The following is a 20444-nucleotide window of genomic DNA, read 5'->3' as shown; positions in this document are numbered from 1 at the left end:
TCTATGGAAGGTATATCTAAACCTGAACCGATTTTCCCGAAACTTACCACTCATCATTTTAGGCTTAATTCAGTACCCTATGACATATTTCGTTCAAATCGAGGGATATATAGGGACTTTGGTGCACCATTTACCTAAAATCGGACGTAAATATATGTGGGAGCTATATATAAATTTGAACCGATTTCCATTAAATTTAGCACACATCATTCTCGACCTAATTTAGTACCCTATGCCAAATTTCGTGCAAATCGAAAGATATTTAGCGACTTTGGTGCACCATATACCTTAAATCGGACGAAAATATATATGGGAGCTATATCTAAATCTGAACCGATTTTCACGAAACTTAGCACACATCATTTTAGGCTTAATTCAGTACCATATGACATATTTCGTTCAAATCGAAGGATATATAGGGACTTTGGTGCACCATTTACCTAAAATCGGACGTAAATATATTTGGGAGCTATATCTAAATTTGAACCGATTTCCATTAAATTTAGCACACATCATTCTCGACCTAATTAAGTACCCTATGCCAAATTTCGTGCAAATCGAAAAATATTTAGCGACTTTGGTGCACCATATACCTTAAATCGGACGAAAATATATATATGGGAGCTATATCTAAATCTGAACCGATTTTCACGAAACTTAGCACACATCATTTTAGGCTTAATTCAGTACCCTATGACATATTTCGTTCAAATCGAAGGATATATAGGGACTTTGGTGCACCATTTTTCTTTAAATCGGACAAAAATATATGTGGGAGCTATATCTAATTCTGAACCGATTTTCACGAAACTTTGCACACATCATTCTAGACTCAATTGAGTACACCGTGCCAAATTTCGTGCAAATCGAAAGATATATAGGGACTTTGGAGCCCCATTTACCTTAAATCGGACAAAAATATATATGGGAGCTATATCTAAATCTGAACCGATTTTCATGAAACTTAGCACACATCATTTTAGGCTTAATTCAGTACACCGTGCCAAATTTCGTGCAAATCGAAAGATATATAGGTACTTTGCCCAATTTACCTAAAATCGGAGAAAAATATATATGGGAGCTATATCTTAATCTGAACCGATTTTCTTCAATTTCAATAGGGATAGTCCTTGGGCCAAACAAATGAGCTGTGCCAAATTTCATCCAAATCGGATCATAAATGTGACCTGTATTTTGTTCACAAAAGTACATGGACGGGCGGACATGCATAAATCGACTCAGAAAGTGATTCTATGCATATTCTCAAAAGGAACCATGGGTCTATCTCGATTCATTTTGCCTGTTACAAACATATGCACAAGGACATAATACCCTGTACCATAGTGTGGTGAAGGGTGTAAAAATGATTTGTTTTTAAAGCCTTGAAGAAGATTATTTAAAAAAAATTACGCCCACACAACTTATATTGTCAGTTGAAAATACCCTTTAGAAGCCACACCTTGCTTGTATTGGACTTTACTTATTCATCTAATTTATGTAATAAAAAGCCTTTAAGGCCAACAAAAATTTTAGATCATATTGAAACTTATTTTTTATAAATATTATTTCTAAACATTTTTCATTTATGAATTATCTGTTCCGCTTTTTTTCTAATCAAAACTCTACCAAAAAAATCCTCCACACCACCAAAAATTGTTCTTCATTTGTGCCAAATTTCTTTATTTTTATTATGACCAACCGGTATTTTTTATGACTCTCAGACAAAAAAAAAATATTTAGGTTAAATATTTAAATACTACAACAACAACCAAACCACCTCTCCTTCAAAATGTCTCACACTTGATGGCCCCAAAAAATATTAACCGGCAAAATACAAAGAAATTGGTGATTGAAATTCATACAAAAAAATCACGACGCCGCCATACACCCACACACAGAAAGGCCACTAAATGTTTGCAGGTGTCTGTGTGTGTATGTCAGCAAAAAACCAAAACAAACCTCAAGAAACTACCAAAAAAATTTTTTTTGAAGAACCCACATTGTAATAGAAAAACCATAGAGTTAAGGTTTCAAAACCGAATAAAAAAAAAACAACTTCTTTAACCGGAAGTTGTTTTTCGTTTCTTCCGCAAACGTTTGTTACAACTACTACCAAAAGGTTGGGGCTGTATGTGTGTTTCTGCGAGTGAGTGTTGGCGTCACATTGTGAATGAACATACACACATATTCCACTATATGGGTGAACAGTAGTTGTTGTTTCTTTTTTTCTTCCTGTCATTATGGTATGTCGGTGTGTCATTATAGGTGTTGTGTGTGTATGTGATTTTAGGCATAGCACGTGCATGTATTTGTAATTTGTTGGTTGTTTTCTGCTTTTTTTTACAAAACACACAAAAATTGTTGCTATTGTTTATGGGACGCCATAATATTGACGGTGTTTAGAATGGCCAGAACAGTGGGCCAAAAAGAAGGGGGACCAGCGACGAGACCCTTAGTAAATGTTAGAATATCTTTAAAAAATAAAATTGCCAAGGATTTCAATATTCAAGGGTTTAAACAATATTTTAAGTTTTTTTTTTGTAGAATATTATTTTAAGACCTAACAAACTAGTTTTTATATATTTAAATTCCAATAAATAGTCAGAGCTTAAAACTAAAACAATGTTGGAAGGTCTCTCAAAATTTTATTTTCTTTTTAATGTCTACAAGAGTCGGTGTTTTAAAAGAAAAAATTATAGGGATCAACAGATTTTCAAGGCTATTTTTTAAAGATCAAAAATTTCAAGAATATTATTTTTTTTCGTGTTATTAAGGGCCAAAATGGTATTGGTATTTTCTAATGTCTACAAGAGTCGGTGTTAAACAATGTTTTAAGGGAACCTCTCCCATCCTCGATTTTAATTTTTCAAGATTTTCAATGGGCTGGTAAACCAATAACCAATGCTTGTTAAGGTTTGTAACTTTGCACACATATATTTGAAGACTTAAAAGAGAAGAAAAATAATTTACAAAAAATTTTTGTTGTTGCTTTGTTGTTGTTTTTTGTAATTAAAGAAAAGTCCTTATTTTTGATGGCGGGCATGATAACTCCTCACTGGATCATCGGAATCCGAAAATTCCAACGGTGTTAGAAAGAGTACATGTCTGGCTCTCGTATGAACTAGGATTATTGACTTCGCTCTAAAATTAACAAAATGGCGGACCTTTGAAAAAATATTTTTGGAAAATCGCCGATTTTGTGACCAAAAACCATGTTAAAAAATAAGGAAGATCTTCACCGATTGGCTTTATCCTAGTTCATACGAGAGCTATACACTCCCAGAGAAACGTTGCAAAATTTGGAACCGATTGGATTATTAGTTTTTGAGTTATCGTGCCCGCCATTCGCAAAAGAGAAAAACGCGTTTACAGTTTGAGAAGCCCTTTAGCCGTCACTTGATGCTGACACAATAAATCGGCTGTATCTTCAAGAGTTCTTGAGATTTTCACTTGAAATTTTGTAGGGACATTCTTGAATGAGTGTAGATTCGAATTAAATCAAAAAAAAAAAAATTAACCCCGAGAATTGGGGGGGGGGTTCCTTAAGGATCGGCAGATTTTATAGATTAAAGATATTTTTTAATGTCTACAAGAGTCTGTGTTTAAAAAGAATATTTTTAAGGATCAACAGTCCTCAAGATTATTCAGTCCAAAATATGTTGATGTTTAAAGACTTAAGATTATAAAAATTTAATTTTTTTATGGTATTAAGGGTGAAAATTCGAAATAGAAAATAAAAAACAGGAGACCCTTAGAGCTATAAATGTTTTGTCTTCTCAATGATTTTTATTTTTTTAATATCTACAAGTTTCGGTATTTTAAAAAATATTTTATTCGAGGGTAAACGGGCCATCAGACCAATAAAACATTGAGTATATAAATAATATTTTTTTCAGGGGCCAAATCATAAAGCAAAATAAAACCAGCAAGGAAAGTAGTAAAGTCGGACGGGGCCGACTATATGATGGGTATATTAAAAAGATGGATCCTAAAAGAAGGGCCTATGTGACCTTTATCTAAATGTGAATCGACTTAGATCAATCCATAAACATGCCATTCGTTTGTTACAATGGGACAAAATTGTGTAAATCGATTTAAAGTAAATATCAATCGGGCCCAATTAACACGAAATCGGTCGTAAATATATATGGGCTACATCTGAGCTTCTACACGCAATTACGTCATTCTATTCTGAAGAAAAAAAAAACATGAAGAGTTTGGTGGAAGATTTACTTAAAAACGGATGAAAATTGATATGGAAGCTACATCCTAATATGAACGTATTTTAACGAAACTTGTCACAGCTTAGGTTAGACTAATTTATGCACGCTTTGTTTCTAAAGGCCTACTTAAAATCGGACGAAACTGTATGGAAGCTATATCTAAATCTGAACGGATTCCAACAAAACTTGATATACGTTTGTCTATACTATCTTAAGTACGGTATGCAAAATTTTGTGTCAATCGACCAAACTTTGAGTCTTTGGTGCACCATTTATTTAAAATCGGTAGAAAATATATATGGGAGCTATATTTAAATCCGAACTGATTTCAGCAAAACTTGACACATGTTATGTTGCACAAACTTTAGTACGTTGTGTAAAATTGTGTGGCAATCGGCCTAACCTGGGGGTTAAAACCAGACAATTTTCAGAAAACCTTACACACATCATTCTAGACTAAATTCAGTACGTGCAAATTTCGTTCAAGATTAAAAATTAATATTAAGTCGGGCAAAAATATATAGGAGCTATATTTAAATCTGAACAGATTTTCACGAAACTTAACACACATCGTTCTAGGGTTTATTCAGTACGCTATGCCAAATTTCGTGCAAATCGAAAGATTTATATTGACTTTGCTACACCATTTTCAATAAATCGGTCGAACATACATATGGGCAGCTATATCTAAATCTGAACCGATTTTCAAGAAAATTTGCATACGTCATTCTAGACTCAAGTCAGTACACTATGCCAAATTTCGTGCAAATCGAAAGATATATAGGGGCTTTGCTACACCATTTCCATTAAATCGATCGAACATATATATGGGAGCTATATCTAAATCTGAACCGATTTTCAAGAAAATTTACAGACGTCATTCTAGACTCAAGTCAGTACGCTATGCCAAATTTCGAAGGATATATAGGGAAATCGAAGGATATATAGGGACTTTGTGGAACTATTTACATTAAATCGGTCGATCATATATATGGGAGCTATATCTAAATCTGAACCGATTTTTCCCAATTTCAATAGGGTTCGTCCTTGGCCCATATGAGTGGCCTATGCCAAATTGCATCCAATTAGGAACATATATGCGACCTATGCTTTGTTTACACTTTAACATGGACAGACGGACATGCATAAATCGACTTAGAAAGTGATTTTATGTATATTCTCAAAAGGAACCATGTGTCTATCTCGTTTCATTTTGCCTGTTACAAACATAAGCACAAAGACATAATACCCTGTACCACAGTGTGGTGAAGGGTATAAAAATCCGATCCTTAGAACTGTACATGTAAATAATTATAATATTTTTTGATCGATCCTGATTTTTGTAGTTTTTCGTTGTATCGGTATCTTAAAAAATATTTTATGTAAAGGTCAGAATTCTAGGAGATATTTTATTGTTTTTTTTCAAAGGACAAAGTATTTTTCCAGGAGACCATTGGATCTACAAACATTGGGGGTATCTAAAATATTCTTCAAGGATTATCAAAGTTTTGAGTTTTTTTTTTGAAAGCTTAAAAAAATGTTGTATTGGAGGTCCTAGTCAAAAAACGATCTATGAACTTCAGTATTTTTAAGGACTATCAAAGTTTTGGATTTAAAAAAAAAAATCTTTTATTAAAGGAGCTCCCATGGACACCTATTAGTCCAAGGACCCTCAGTCCAATAACGATTAGTTTTTAATACTATTTTTTCCTTGGCCCAAATAGATGAGCCGTGCCAAATTTTATCCAATTCGGAACATAAATGCGACCTGTACTTTGTTTACACTTTAACATGGACAGACATAAATTGACTTAGAAAGTGATTTTATGCATATTCTCAAAAGGAACCATGGGTCTATCTCGATTATTTTTGTCTGTTACAAACATATGCACAAAGACATAATCTTAAATTTTTGTCCTGTACTATAGGGTCCAATGCATATCCCCATATTTTATAGGGTCTCTTAAAGATTTTTTTACACAAATCTGTGTTGTTGTCGTTTTCTTAAAACTATTTTAATTAGAGCTCAACAACCATTTAAGGGTTTTCACACCAAGAAAATAATATTTTTTTATAATATATATATATATATATATATATATTAAGTTCCAAAATCCGAAAAAAATTGAATGGGGACAATCAGAATTATAAACATGGAAATTTATATCCTGCATAACTATGTTGTAAGGGTATTCTGGCCTTGGTGCGGCCTAAGAGTTTGTAACGCTGCAAAATATTGGTCCCACACCCAGCTTTTAGTATACCGATCGTCATATCCCGATCTGCTGAGTCGATCTAGGCATTTGTGTCTGTCCATTACAATACAGTACTAGCCATATTTATGAACCTATCTTCACATAACTTTACATACAAGTCCATTGCCCATAGAGACGTCTATTGGTAATTATTGAATGGACCAAAAACTTAAGTTTCTTCTGTCTGTTTTCTTGCTATCTCTAGAGTCCACAATTATGACTCGAACATCACAAAATTTTAAAAGGAGAAAGGGGATCTGTACATGGAGTAAGCATCATCATTCCTTTGATAATCGATCAATATTTAGCGGTTTAAACGGATCCAGACTTGTGTGTTAAAAATGACAAAATTTGCATCACTCCAGACATAACCTGATCCGCAAAGGTTTGAAAGTGTATAATAGCGTTGCTATTGATCTTTAATCTAATATCAATTCTATTGATGGACCAGATCGTATATGCGAGAAAAACTAATATATGTTTATTCATATCGCGAATGATGTAAATATCGAAAAATTTTGCAGAGTCTCGGAATTGGGATTCGCAGAATGTTAAAATTCCGTGGTAGTTGTGTAGTGTATTATTATGGTCGGCATCGTCGGACTATACTGCTCCGGACTCTTAAAAAGATGGATTTTGAAATATTTTATATCAACGTGTTGTTGCTTATAAAATATATATTTTATTCAAGTAACATCCGATTTTCAATTTTTTGCTAGATTTTTCGTTTTGTTTTAATTTATATTTTCAAAATAAGAAAAAAACATCATCCTGTGAGTTTTTTTAATTCAATCAGCGTACTGCCCTTGTTCTACTGTCCTTCCTTTGCAGGTTAGGCATTAAGGTGCGTGTGTGGTTAAACAAAATTCTTGGATTTTCCGTCTCTTGTAGGAAAATATTTATTCGGTGTTGCGTTATGTGAATATGTTGCACTTTATACTCGGTTCCGGTTAAGTTGATAGGCTGGGTGATAAGATGACAAGAGGGTAATATAGTGGAGAGAATGAAATACCTGGAAATATGCATATATAGAAGGCAGAGTGTCAATATATTTTTAACTCATACATTTTAAATTCTTAAATTCGTATTTGAAAAAAATATATAATCAAATACAAAGCCTGTTTCAATAAGACGATCGAAAGGTTCTTTTCGCTTCCATTCGAAAAAAAAATCAATTTGGATTTCTCTAAACCCTTTCTAGGTGAAAATGTATTCGAATGAGAGTTCAAATGACCATGTACATTATCTATAAGCCATTTTGTAAATTCAAGGAATGGAAATATTGCATTATTATAAATTTTGTAAATGTAAAAACAAAATAGTAATAATAAAATATTTCCCCTCTTACATTCCCCTCTCCTACACAACATTTTTTTATCGCATTTTAAATATCTCACCATCATCGCAGGAGAAACTTATAATTAACAACAACAACATCAAACACAAATGACTTCATGCTATGCTCTCTTTGCGAAAGTGGATAAAACTGATTTCAATATCACAAACAAAAGTAAAAGTTTAAAAAAAATATTTAAACAACGTCAATAGCTGAAAAATGCACGAGCGTAAAACTTCACCATTTAAACATTTAATTATCTTTAAATCAGTTATACAAGTCTTGAAGACTTTAAACCGCAAGTGAAGATTTCAATGGAAAAAAAGAAAACTTAATTTTAAAGAAAATGTAAAGGGAAAACAAAAAAAAAAAAACTAAATAAAATAAAATAAAAATAAATATGTTACATTAAAAAGGTTGGGCGCCAAAAATTATGCAGCAAACTATACATAGTGAATCTCAGTGAGAGGTTGTTACGACAAGGATTGTATAAGTCGCTCACAGAACTGGTTGCTTCGCACAAAGTTGATTGGATAGTTATCTTGCTTTACAGTGAGTTCTACGAAATTTCAATTTCTATTCAAATGTCAACAACTGACTATTGAACCGATATGAGTAAGAAATTAACGTACAGATTTTATGCAACATGTTCCGGGCTTCAGGCATCAGAATAAGCGTAAGCAGAGCTGGAATAAGATTAGAGTTCTATCGCATATTGCAGATGTTCGGGATCTGTTTGAACTCAACAAAAGAATCTCATTTATCTCAGTAAAGTGGCGGAAGGCAAGATCAATTTCCCTTATCCTTAGTTTTTACATTGCTGCTGTAATATATTTGCCTATTAAATCCTGCACAAAGAAATATTCAATGTTGGCGATTAAGTCGAATCGTGGAAGATATGATCCATTACTACTCTAATAACGCTATCCAGAACATGGAGAATGCAAGTGATGAACTTAGGTGCCGGGTAACCATTCTCTTTGAGAATTTACTATAGTCCAACTACAACGCCTATCTTTTTATGGATATTCACGATTGATTCTAACAGATTCTGGGAAAACTTCTGCGAATGTTTCAGCTTTTACCTCTTTCAATTTGAGCGTAGTCAACTTAATTTTTCTAGATTCCTTCTTGAACAAACCAGCTTGGCATTAAAAGCGTACATAATGAATTCTCCTTTGTTGTAAATTGGCCTGTATATTTTCGGTGGACAAGAGGTTGGGATTTCAATGCCCTTAGCGGAATGCTGTTGGGATATCGTTCCTATTTTTTTTTGAACGGCAGCATTGATGTAGTAACATGGCATTCATTGTCTGCTGGGATATGCCTCATTGTAATCGTTGAGGCTCCATTGCTATCCTTCCAGGGACAAGCTGTACCGCTGTCTGATGAATTCGACAGATATTTTCGTTGCTGTGGTGAACACGTTTGGACGGGTAAATGACATTGGCACCAGCTGGTTTGCCGCTGGAATAAGCAAACTTGTCGCTGCAGTGGTACTTCAATAATTGCCACTTTGCCTTGTTTTGATGGCGCTTGAATTTTTATACCTTACACAACTATGTTGTCAGGGTATTATAGCTTAGTGCATCCCCAAGAGTCTGTAACGCCGTGAAATATTGGTCTTAGACCCATCTTTAAGTATACCGATCATCATATCTCGACTAGCTGAGTCGATCTAGACATGTGTGTCCGTCCGTCCGTCTGTCCATTATAATTTGTAAACACGATACAGGCCACAGTTATGGACCAATCTTCACGAAATTTTGCATGTTTTCGGTAAAGATCAGTTAATATTTAAGGGATGAAATGGACCAAAAAGTTTAATTTTGAGTGATTTTCTGGTCGAACCAGATGCCGCACTTAAGGCCCAAACATCGCGAAATTTTAAGCATCCCGAATATTTAGCGGGTCAAATGGACCCTGACTTTTGTGTGAAAAATGACAAAAATTGTATTCCAAAGCGTATTTATTTACCCCTGAAGGACATAGACCCGAGAAGTTGATAGTAAATCCAAGAGAAGTTGTTGACCTTTAAATTGATACCTATTATATTGTCGTATGTACTCGGATGTGGGAGTTGCACTTAAATATTTACAGGTGCTTACGTATTCAGATATTATTTAGTAACCCATTACCACACTAGAGGGCGGAAATGCAGCGCTGATCGCATTGAAATTTTTCATGAGGATCCAAGTATGGTCAAGGACAACGCTAAAATAATTTTCGGTGATGGTCAGATAATAACATTGGGATGAAGTGGACCGATTTGTTGACCTCTAGTCGGTCAAGAGGGTGCAAATATCGCGGAATACTGCCCAAGTTCAGAATATAAAACAACAGAAAGTTAGATTTTCGTGCAAGTTGTGTAGGGTATCATATGGTCGGCCCCGTCCGACTATACTGCTCCGCTCACTGGTTTTAATTTACCCTGTTGTTCATTTAAATACTCATATCTGTCCACTCCTTCTGGTACCTACCCACAAAATGGGGGGAGGTACCAGAACGGACTATCCAGAATGTTAGAAGCTTTAGGATAACTATCTTGACTGTCTTTACTAAGTTGTAGCAGAGGCGCATTAACTCCAAATGTCACGGTCTTTAATTGAAATGTTTGGATGGGATCTGTGGGGGACGGGCGAAATACAATTCTCTGAAAAGGCTGATCATCTTCGTGTAGACATATCTGGCGGTACATGTTTTGTATGAACTGATAAAGTCGCCAAATTGATAATACCTTAACAATGTCTTGCTGTAAGACAGGACCGGTGTGTAAAATATCGTTCAAGGAGAAACCACTTGCTGACTTCTTTGACGCGTTGAATATAACTCGAACCTTGGTAGTCGTACTTTCAGGTCGAATTACTGCATGATGAGGGAGAAAGGAACTCGTCTTCGGATTTTCAAGAGCGGAAATCGGGCCCATGTGTCCTAATTGAATGTTTTCGCGTAGAACTTCCGCGGATTTATGTTTTAGATTCGGAGTTTTAATTAATGTTTTCTCCATTCTGCAATATTGGGCGATTGACGTATGTTTGGAAGGGCCTATGAATATATCATTTGAACTAAACTTTGCACAAAACTAAATCAAGTTTGAAGATGGGACCCATTGGCCCACTCCTTCTGGTCCACTGCTTTTGATACCAAAAAATTGTCAATATTTTCAGTATTTGTAAATCCAATATCTGGCGAATGAAATGTCTGATTTGAACCAAACTTTGCACAACCTATTGTCTTTACCAAAACTATATCAAGTCCACTCCACTCCCACAAAGGGGAGTGAAGCGAATTGAGTAACCGATTTGGTCAACATTAAATCCGAAACCTCTTTAATATACCTTAGAAAAATCGAACAATAAAATCTGTGTGTAATTTCGAAGACTTCCGCAAGCCGTTCGCTGAAGGTATATATCTGTCGGCAACACCGATTGACACTCTTTTCGTTATGTTCTAGAGTTCAGTGTAATTTATAGTGTAGTGCCAGTATATCCTGTATGTGAATCAGAGGCAATTATTTTAGCTTTTGCGTGATGTACACAATCCAGGCTTTTCAGAATCAATCTTATACAGACTTCGAATATTTTATGCTGGGGTTTCCTGAATATATGCGGGCTACTCTATATAATTTCAGTCGTTCGAAAACTGCAATTGTTTCCTTGCAGTGCTTCTTCGATATTAGAAGCTATCGAAGTATTGAATTACTTGGTAAAACTCCAGTCCAATATTTCCATCCGGCCCCTTCAGGTCTTCTAATTTCGAATGCATATTGAATATTTTCAGAGGAATCAAACCGATATCATCTCTAAAAAAAGAGAATCTATGATCTGCCTCCTTTCTGAGTGCAGACTTCATTCATTATTTTATCCAGTACAAATTTGGGCAGTAAGGGTAATGGAGGGTATCCTTTCCATATGACAGTTGGTTTGATGGTATCGAAAGCCTTTTAAATGCCGATGAACAGTAGATACAGGGTAGTGCGCCCTTCTATATATGGTTCCATTATGACTTGTAAAATATTAGATTGGTATTAGGACATAAGTTTTTTTACTTCGCCTAAAAGCATGCACCACACATTAATTTATAATGAATTTTATATGTTAATGAGAACATTCTTCTAATTTTTAAGAATATCAAGTTTGAGGAATTAACAAAATTTTTTTTTCCATTTCAGATCCTCCTTATGAACCCGAACACCTGAAGACCCCTGTTGCAGTTAACCCAAAACAAAGCCAATGAACTGTAAAGTGAAATTTACTTGGAAATGCATTAACGACACCGAAACATAGAAGAAGAAGTAGTGCATAATCAACTCTAAGGAATTCCGACAAAAAAGCAACAACAACAAAAACAATAACAACTCTCCATCAAATGCATTCCACAAATTTCTTCTTAACATAACTTCCATAGGCCTAAGGAAAGAGAAGTAGGAGCAAGAAAAACCCTCAACAAAATATCCATGAAGACTGGACATGCAATGACCTAAGGAAAAATAAATAAAAAACAAAGCAAAGTAAAATTGGGACACAACGAATGAGACGATACAAAAGAAAAACGGAAAATTGTTGTTGTTGTTCTGACCACTGCGAAGGACTTTGGCTTGTTGAGCCTTCAGCGGCAATGATTAGTATGCATTGAACTTCGATAACCTCAACACAGCTAGTGAGGCAGCTAGACGGTGGTTTTCCTTAGAGGTAGACAAATAACTTTAAGAGGACTAGAGAGTGAGAGCGATGTTCGGAGAGTAAACATTTACCTTAGCAGGCAAGCAAGAAGTCCTTGGAAATCGATAATGGTAAACATTGCCCATGTGTTTAAATGTGTGGCTAGCTGCAGAACGAATAACAACACCAACACAAATATTTCCTTGAGCTGTTGAGTAAAATATTTGACACTGTTCAAGGAAATTGCGGATCCAAAATTTTTGTATATCGAACGAAAGGATTATGTAGCCAAGGTGGGTTGGATTCCTAATTTCAAAAAAATTTTCTAATAATTTCCTGGTTCTTCTCTTGTAGATTCTCCAAGAAACAAAAATCTCCATTAGTTATAGCTCCATGCAAACAACTTCCGAACCAACGACTTCCTGACCAAATAGGTTAATATGAACCCATCATCTTCATCCCCATCCTTCTCTTCGCCACAGCAACAACAATCTTTGTTCCACACCAACAACAATAACTCCAGACCACCTTCACAGCGAAGTTCCTCCGGTTCGCAACGTGAGACACCCTCCATAATACCCTTAGATTATAATTATCAAGTTATGGCACCCTCAGCGTTGAGGCCACAAACCGGACGTTATCCAACGCATTTGCCCTCACGTTCTTCCACTCGGCAAAGTAGCAATCCCGAAGTGGATGTGGATACGGAAATTGAGCCGGCTTTTAATTCTCTGTTTGGTGATCCAATACCTCCCCCACCGCCAGATGATTTTTTGGGTAGTGGCTTTGTTTCACCGGCCTTTTTAAGATCCACTTCGGTGGAGCTAACCTCCGATGAGGACCAGCTACTGAGTCAAGTTCCTCAGACGCAACGTCTATTTCCCCAGGTACCTTATACCAGCCTAAGGGGTAGACGATTTTCAAACATCTCCACACCCTCACCGAGAAATTTTGAAATACTACCTTCAGCCATACCAAGGCTGAAACCACCTGACATACAAATACTGCCAAATTCCAGTGGAGATTCTTCTTCGGGTCATCAGAATTCACCGAATTATATGCTTCTCACGCCCAGTGAAATGTTGAGGGCTTCGTCGGGTTATGAGCCCACGGGGTCAGAGGATATTGTGGAGCTGAAAGAAACCTATACCATAAGTGATAATCGTACGCTGCGAGAATATTCAGAGGCGAGCAGTATCAGGAAATCATCGACACCGGCTATCAGGGAGAAGGAGGATCAGGAAGCCAAGGGGCAACTTCAAGGTATTTTGAGGTAGGTTTAAACATCCCTAACTCCTCAAGAATAATTCTTAGTATCAAAAATTCTCTACCCCTACAGCCCCTCACCGGATGCCCTAATGCCGCGACAATTCTCCAATGAATCGTATTCGAGCGGAGAATGGTTTCGTCAGGCCAGTCTAGAATATCCCGAATTCAATAAAATGCCCACCCTAAGGCCTAGTTCGAAAAATGTTATGTCCATTAAGCGGGATGAAATGCCTCTCCGCTCTCCGGTGGCGGCCATGATCAATGATTCCAGTAGCAGCGGGGCAGAGGAAAGACTAATGTCGAGTACCCAAGTTCTAGATGAACCTAGCGTTTCTTTGGATGGTTTGAGGCCACCTCTAAGGCCTCCCAGTCCTTCACCCTCCTGTCTGAGATCCTTAGAGGAATCACCTTCCTTGATTCTCACACCACGGGAATATATCAAGCAACGACGGAAAAGTGTATTCGGTCCCCAGATCACAGGCGGAAGCCTAGAGGATGAAGAAGAACCCGTCTCGTTACTAGACGAAGCAGCAGATGAGGAAGGCGATTCTCCTCTGCCTCCTTTACCACCACCACCCATACCACCACAACCTCATCTCTTGGCAGAGGATCCCACTGAGCCTGAAACACCGCTACAGCGTCAGCGATCACCTGTGATATTGAAAGACTCCATAACAACGGGAGGAGATTATAGGTATGTCCAGACAACCTTATTCCCAACCTAAATAACATCTCCTTCCTTTTCTTGAACAGGGTTGAACAATCCCGCCTACACAAAAAGACCTCCTTTACGATATTGAATGAGAAGCCCCTACCCATGTCTTCCCAAAGTCCCCGCTATCAAAGGACTCGAGAGCTAAGTTCTCCCTCTCTGATACCAGGGAGATCGAAGGCACCCAACACCCCTCAAAAGTCACCCATGCAGCGTAAGTCGTTATCATCCACCCAGCTTAAACTGCCTCAGCTAATGCCACCCTTGGCCGAAATGACGGTCGAAGACTCACCAAGGCCGTCGGTACAATTCGATATGAGTGGGCGGTACAGCCCCAGTAAACTGCCAACCCAAAAGGGTATTTTACATCAACGAGAATCCGCAACCACCACATCCAAGCGCCGCCCCTCAACCTTGCTGGGCGAATCGATGGAACCCACTTCCAAATCAAAACCCCACATGAAAAGTATGGAAGCATTACCCATGATCACCGATCCCTATCGAACCTCTATACCAAGACTGAATCGTTCTGCCTTAGATTTAAGACCTGAAAAGGCGGTGTTTCCTCCTGGAGCTCTACCGCGACCCATTAAACCCAATCCCAACCCCACGCGCAAGCAGAAAGGCCTCCTCAAAGTACTCAATCATGAAGAGATTCTGGCGCGCATTCCCTCCAAATCAAATTGGGCTAGTATGGAAGATCTGACCACAGAAGCTGCGGGGAAACCTTTATTATCTCCCCTGCATGGTGAGAAAACGAGAAGGAGATCAAGTTCAACCTCACCCTCAAGGCGTAGCTCCACACAAACCACCTCAGATCGGCGAAGTTCCAATCTCAGTTCTGTGACAACTTCGGATTTTAGTTTTAGACGACCATCCATCTCCGGTGCTGGGGGAAAACCTCAAGCCTCCTCCACACCCCAAACTCCACGAAGAAGAAAGTCCATATTTCAGCCACCCAGCCCCCAGAGTATGCGGAGGAAATCTTCTTCAAGTTCTAGTGTGGCCAATCTCACAACCACGGGGAGGCCGTTGAGGACCAAAATTGCCAAACCCACACCCCTGTCTCCGATTATTGGCACTCCCAATAAGGATAGCAGTTCCGCGCAAAGTCCCACCCATGCAATGAGAATGGGAATGGTGGGACCACCTTCAGATAGTTTATCGGATAGTAATTCACGTCGGGACTCCTTGTCGAAAATTCCCGTCAGAAGTCAAACAAATTCAAGGGCAAGTTCACGTTTGGAAATGCAGGAATCGCGGGCGGCATCGAGATCAGGTTCACCAATGAAGGAGATAGGGGATGATAGTATGGACATGCCGGGAGGGATGATAGATTATGGTGGCGCCCAACCGGGAAGTCGGTCAGGTTCCAGAGCGGCGGAGTATGGTGGCGCCCAAGCGGGAAGTAGATCAGGTTCCAGAGCGGCAGAGTATATTGGAGCCCAACCTGGTAGTAGATCAGGATCCAGAGTGGCAGATTATAGTGGCCCCCAACCGGGAAGTAGATCGGGTTCTAGGGCGGCAGATTATACTGGCGCCCAACCTGGTAGTAGATCAGGTTCCAGGGCGGCAGATTATACAGGCGCCCATCCCGGTAGTAGATCGGGTTCCAGGGCGGCAGAGTATGGTGGCGCCCAACCGGGTAGCAGATCAGGCTCCAGAGCGGCAGAGTATGGTGGTGCCCAACCGGGCAGTAGATCTGGTTCAAGAGCATCACAATATGGTGGCGCCCAACCTGCCAGCCGTTCGGGTTCCCGAGTTTCCTTGTATGCTGGAGCCCAACCAGAGGAAGGAAGCGACACAAGAGTAGATTCCAGATCACATTCTCGTGCAGAAGAAATGGGCCAAGCAAGAAGGGAATCAAGAGCTGGATCTCGATTAGATGAGAGGTCACAATCAAGAATAGCATCACGCACAGGATCACGTGTTGGTTCTCGCTCCACCTCAAGAGCAGGTTCACGAGCTGCCTCAAGAGCCGAATCACGCAGTCATTCACGTTCCCAATCCCGAGCACCCTCACGTTCAACTTCGAGAGCATCAACGCGACCCATTTCCCTACCTGGCTCTCGGCCTCAATCACGAATGGATTTGGCCAAGGAAATTGCCAACTCTCGATCGAATTCCCGACTGAGTATGCATTCTGTGCAGCGGGGTGGTGGTAGTATATCTCCTCAGGGTCAACGGAAATCCTCGAGTAAATCTCCAGCAGGAGGTAGGCGGAAATCCATATCTGTTAGTCCAAAGAGGAGCACACCAAGGAGATCCGCATCGCGGAGAAGTTCCATAAGTCCTCAGCGTGCTAAATCAAAAAGTCGTTCACGTAGCCGCAGTAAATCTAGAACGAGTCCGGAGAGATTTTCACGGTCCCGCATCCCCGTGAGTCATAAAGACGAACGAAGATCTTCACAGAAGCGAAAACCCCCAATACCGAGTACAGATATCAGGCGTACCTCCTCGATAAAAGGAAAGTCAGCAGCAGGAAAGCCTCAGACAAGTGCCAAAAAGACACCAACTTCGGTACGCAAAGCCGAGGCTGGAGCACGGAGAACTCCTTCCTCTGTGAGAAAACCGGTTGGGGCAAGTAAAAAAGAAACACCAACGGCAGCAAGGAAATCGGAAACCCGGAAACCAGCCATACCCAAAAGAGAACCCTCCAATCTCTCTAAGAAACCTGCAGGACCTGCCACTCTCAAGAAAAGAGAACCCTCCTCCATGAACTTGAAAAAGAAACCCGGAGAAGGGAAACCTGGCACCACCACAGGGACCAAGAAAACGGACGCAACTAACAAAAAACAAACTGGAGCTCAAGCTGCGGCTGCGTCTTCCAGTAAATCTGAAATGTCTTCCTCCCAGGCCATGGCGAAACCTTCCAAAAGTGATATGGCCTCAACCTTTGTGGTACAAAAGAATGGAGAACCCACAGCGGCAACAGCCACGGCCACTGCAGCAGTGGCAGCTGCCGATGTGGCCACTCTCTCCGCATTGAAGAGACAACCCTCATCGATGTCTTTGATGCGTGTAAGTTCGAAAATAAGTCTGCTCGGTAAGAAACGATCCGATAGTAATCTTAGCAAGAAAACTTTGGACCTTATTGTCCCTCAAACCCCTGGCAAGGCGAATGAGAAACGAGGTAAGTCCACAAGCGCAATACGGAAATTCTTCTCAAATTAATAAACTACTCTCTTGCAGCTCCATCTCCAACCAAACAACTACTCGATGAATCTGGATCACCATTACCCGCAGCGTCAATTTTAGAAAAGTCACAAAAAACTTTGGAAAATATTCAAAAAACTGTTACCGAGGCCACGGAAGAGATACAGAAGACCATTAGCGAAAATCTCACCGATCTAAGGAGTTTTGAACAAGACATGGGCCTTACCTCAGATAGTGGAGCCTCACCCACACCCAGTATTACAACGGTGGTAGAAAAGAAACCAGCTGGCGACAAATCAACCGGTGAATCCGTATCACGTTTAGGTACAGCAGAAGATCCCAACGCACAGGCAGGGCAAAAATCCCCTATGCCCCCCACGCAACCTATAGAAGCCTCTGTCTCCGTGCTAAATGCCGGTGATGCTTCACAGATGACACCAACGCAAATGTCAGGCGGTAGTGTGGATTCATCTTCACATCATGCAGATATTTCAAAAGCCTCAACAGCGGCAGCAGGACCAGCTGCCACCGGTCCTGGAACATCAGAAAGGGTTAGTGAACGTAGTGCTATTTCAGTAATGCCAGAAGTTGAATGTGAAAGTGCAAATTTGCAGAATTACGATGTGATTTCTGGAGAACCGGATGCCAATGTGATGTCTGCTGCTGTGGATTCGGGAAAGCCCACCAGTGGTGCCGATAGTGCTGACGATGACTATGCAGCGGAAGCCAAACGTAGATCTCCTGATGGTCAGGGTGGTTCGCATGGTGGCAGTGGTAAAGGGTGAGTTTTAGTTGATAAGGTGGGATATTGAGGCGGGGTTAGAAGTGATGTAACATTTCTCGCGGATACTAGGGAGTGTGTAAAGCAAAATAATACTCTATTAGCATTGAGTTATTCATGCTAAAGAATTTGAGGGTATTGTGACTCTGATCTTGCTCATTAATCGGACTCTAGAGCTGTAAATGTTCCGCCCAAAGAACACATGTTTCAAGAACTATTGATTCCATATTGATTATAAATCGGGCCCTAGAGTTGAAGTGTACATGTGGCGCCCAACAAACACAATCTTTAAGAACTGTCCAGAATTGGCCTTTCAGGTAGTTAATTTGGTTTATGGGCAGTATCGTCTTTCTCCACTATATTGTAATGCACATGATCCTAGTCTACTACGCGGATGAGCACAAAAGTTTTTGAAACATATTTTAGTGTGGCGCCTCATTTACCCTTCAGCTCTAGGGCCCGATCCGTTCCTAGATCCGTTGATAGACATGAAGACGCTCAACGTAATAGGGTAACATGTTCTGAAATTGTTTAGTAAGGAGGTATGGAAACCCTTAACCTCCTACTTGCTCAATTTCGCTGTATATTCGAGGCAATCCTGAGCGGAAAATCTTTTTCGATATCGCAGGATGAATGTGAAAACTTATCGGGTATTTTAGGTTCAAGGGAGAATATTGTTGCATTCAATCTGAGAGTAAATCCGCCTCTATACCCGACATGATAGTATATCAGGTTGCTTAGTAAGGTGGCATGGAGAATTTCATGTTTTTCATGCGTCCCATGTATTTGTAAATGAGTCTCTGGGGCTGGAAGTAAGGTGATGCCCGACCTGATAACTTTCTGGGTATCATAATCTTTTGGCGCCCAACTTTCTCAGCTCAGATTTTGCGCCAGAGTACATAGAATGTGAGTCCAGCTTCTATGTATTCTGGCGGCTAAACTGAACTGAGCAAGTGCTCGATTTCGCATATCTAAGTCGAGAAAGAAACTCCTAACCTGCAGTAGATTGGGCTCAAGGAAAGTAATGCATGGTGGCACCCTATTTCACGAACTGCCGAGTTTGATCTATTATTTATTCAAGAATAGACTGGAGATTGCGTTCACGCAAGCCATTGAATCTGAATCTGCTATTAAGTAAGAAACACTTTTATATGTGTAAGGCCCAAGAGACTTCTAGTTTGGGCGCCAACTTATTTGTATGTTGAGGAATCTCCAATAGAAAATAGGATCTATTGTCGACTTGAGACATCACGTACCATCACGACATTAGGTACCATCACGCTTTCGAATATCTACTGAAGACTAATATTGGGAATCCCTTTCTCATAGTTGGGCACCATCACCATACATTGACCATACATGTATTCCTGTTCCTATAGAAAAGCTGGAGGTATTTTTCTTGCTGTGGAAGAGCTGCAGGTATTCTTTTCCTATAGTAGAGCTGCAGGTAGTATCCTTCCTATGGAAGAGCTGCAGGTAATCTTCATCCTATAAAAGAGCTGCAATTATTTTTTTCCTATGGAAGAGTTGAAGGTATTCTTCTTTCTAAAGGAGAACTCTTCCTATGGAAGAGCTGCAGGTGTTATTCTTTCTATAATTCAATAATTCATCAGACCTAGGAGGTACACACTTAGATTGTGTTAGAGATATTCATATGAATTTCTTACACAACATGAGGTCTATTATGGCGAACAATCGTGCATCATTAATCCGAAAATCGCGTTTTTTTTCAGTTATGCCCCTCTTGCAGCAAACGAGCGATATATATCCCAAAAATTGCATGTCAGGGTTCCCTCGAAGAATCATTAACATTGAATCGGACGAAAATATATATGAGAGCTATATCTAACTTTGAACCGATTTTCACGAAACTTACACACATCATTCCAGATTCAGTTCATTACGCTACGACAATTTTCGAGCAAATCGAACGATATACAGGGACTTTGGTACACCATTTACATTAAATCGGACGAAAATATATATGGAAGCTATATCTAAATCTGAACCGATTTTCACGAAACTTATCACACATCATTATAGGCTCAATT

General features: G+C 39.3%; 1 protein-coding gene across 1 annotated transcript; it reads left to right on the top strand.

The window, feature by feature from the left end:
• Positions 1-12915: 12915 nt before the first annotated feature.
• On the top strand, positions 12916-20202 carry LOC133333625 (protein stum-like). Its single transcript, XM_061541931.1, has 6 exons — positions 12916-13727; positions 13815-14202; positions 14284-14438; positions 14498-17601; positions 17649-18393; positions 20127-20202. The coding sequence occupies exons 1-6, from the start codon at positions 12916-12918 to the stop codon at positions 20200-20202; spliced, it is 5280 nt and encodes a 1759-aa protein (XP_061397915.1).
• The last annotated feature ends 242 nt before the right edge of the window (positions 20203-20444 follow it).

The sequence above is a fragment of the Musca vetustissima genome, unplaced genomic scaffold, assembly GCF_032173495.1.
Source record: "Musca vetustissima isolate MV318-11 ecotype Yass unplaced genomic scaffold, APGP_CSIRO_Mvet_v1 utg17020, whole genome shotgun sequence".
Lineage (NCBI taxonomy): Eukaryota > Metazoa > Arthropoda > Insecta > Diptera > Muscidae > Musca > Musca vetustissima.
Note: the sequence above shows the minus strand (reverse complement) of the source record. Positions and strands in the feature narration are given on the sequence as shown.

Excerpts from the sequence above, each read along its gene's own strand:
- LOC133333625 (XM_061541931.1), top strand. The coding sequence starts at position 12,916 with ATGAACCCATCATCTTCATCCCCATCCTTCTCTTCGCCACAGCAACAA. Across the intron at positions 14,439-14,497 it reads ACAACGGGAGGAGATTATAG|GGTTGAACAATCCCGCCTAC; the intron begins GTATGTCCAGAC and ends TTTCTTGAACAG. Across the intron at positions 17,602-17,648 it reads GAAACGAGGTAAGTCCACAA|CTCCATCTCCAACCAAACAA; the intron begins GCGCAATACGGA and ends ACTCTCTTGCAG.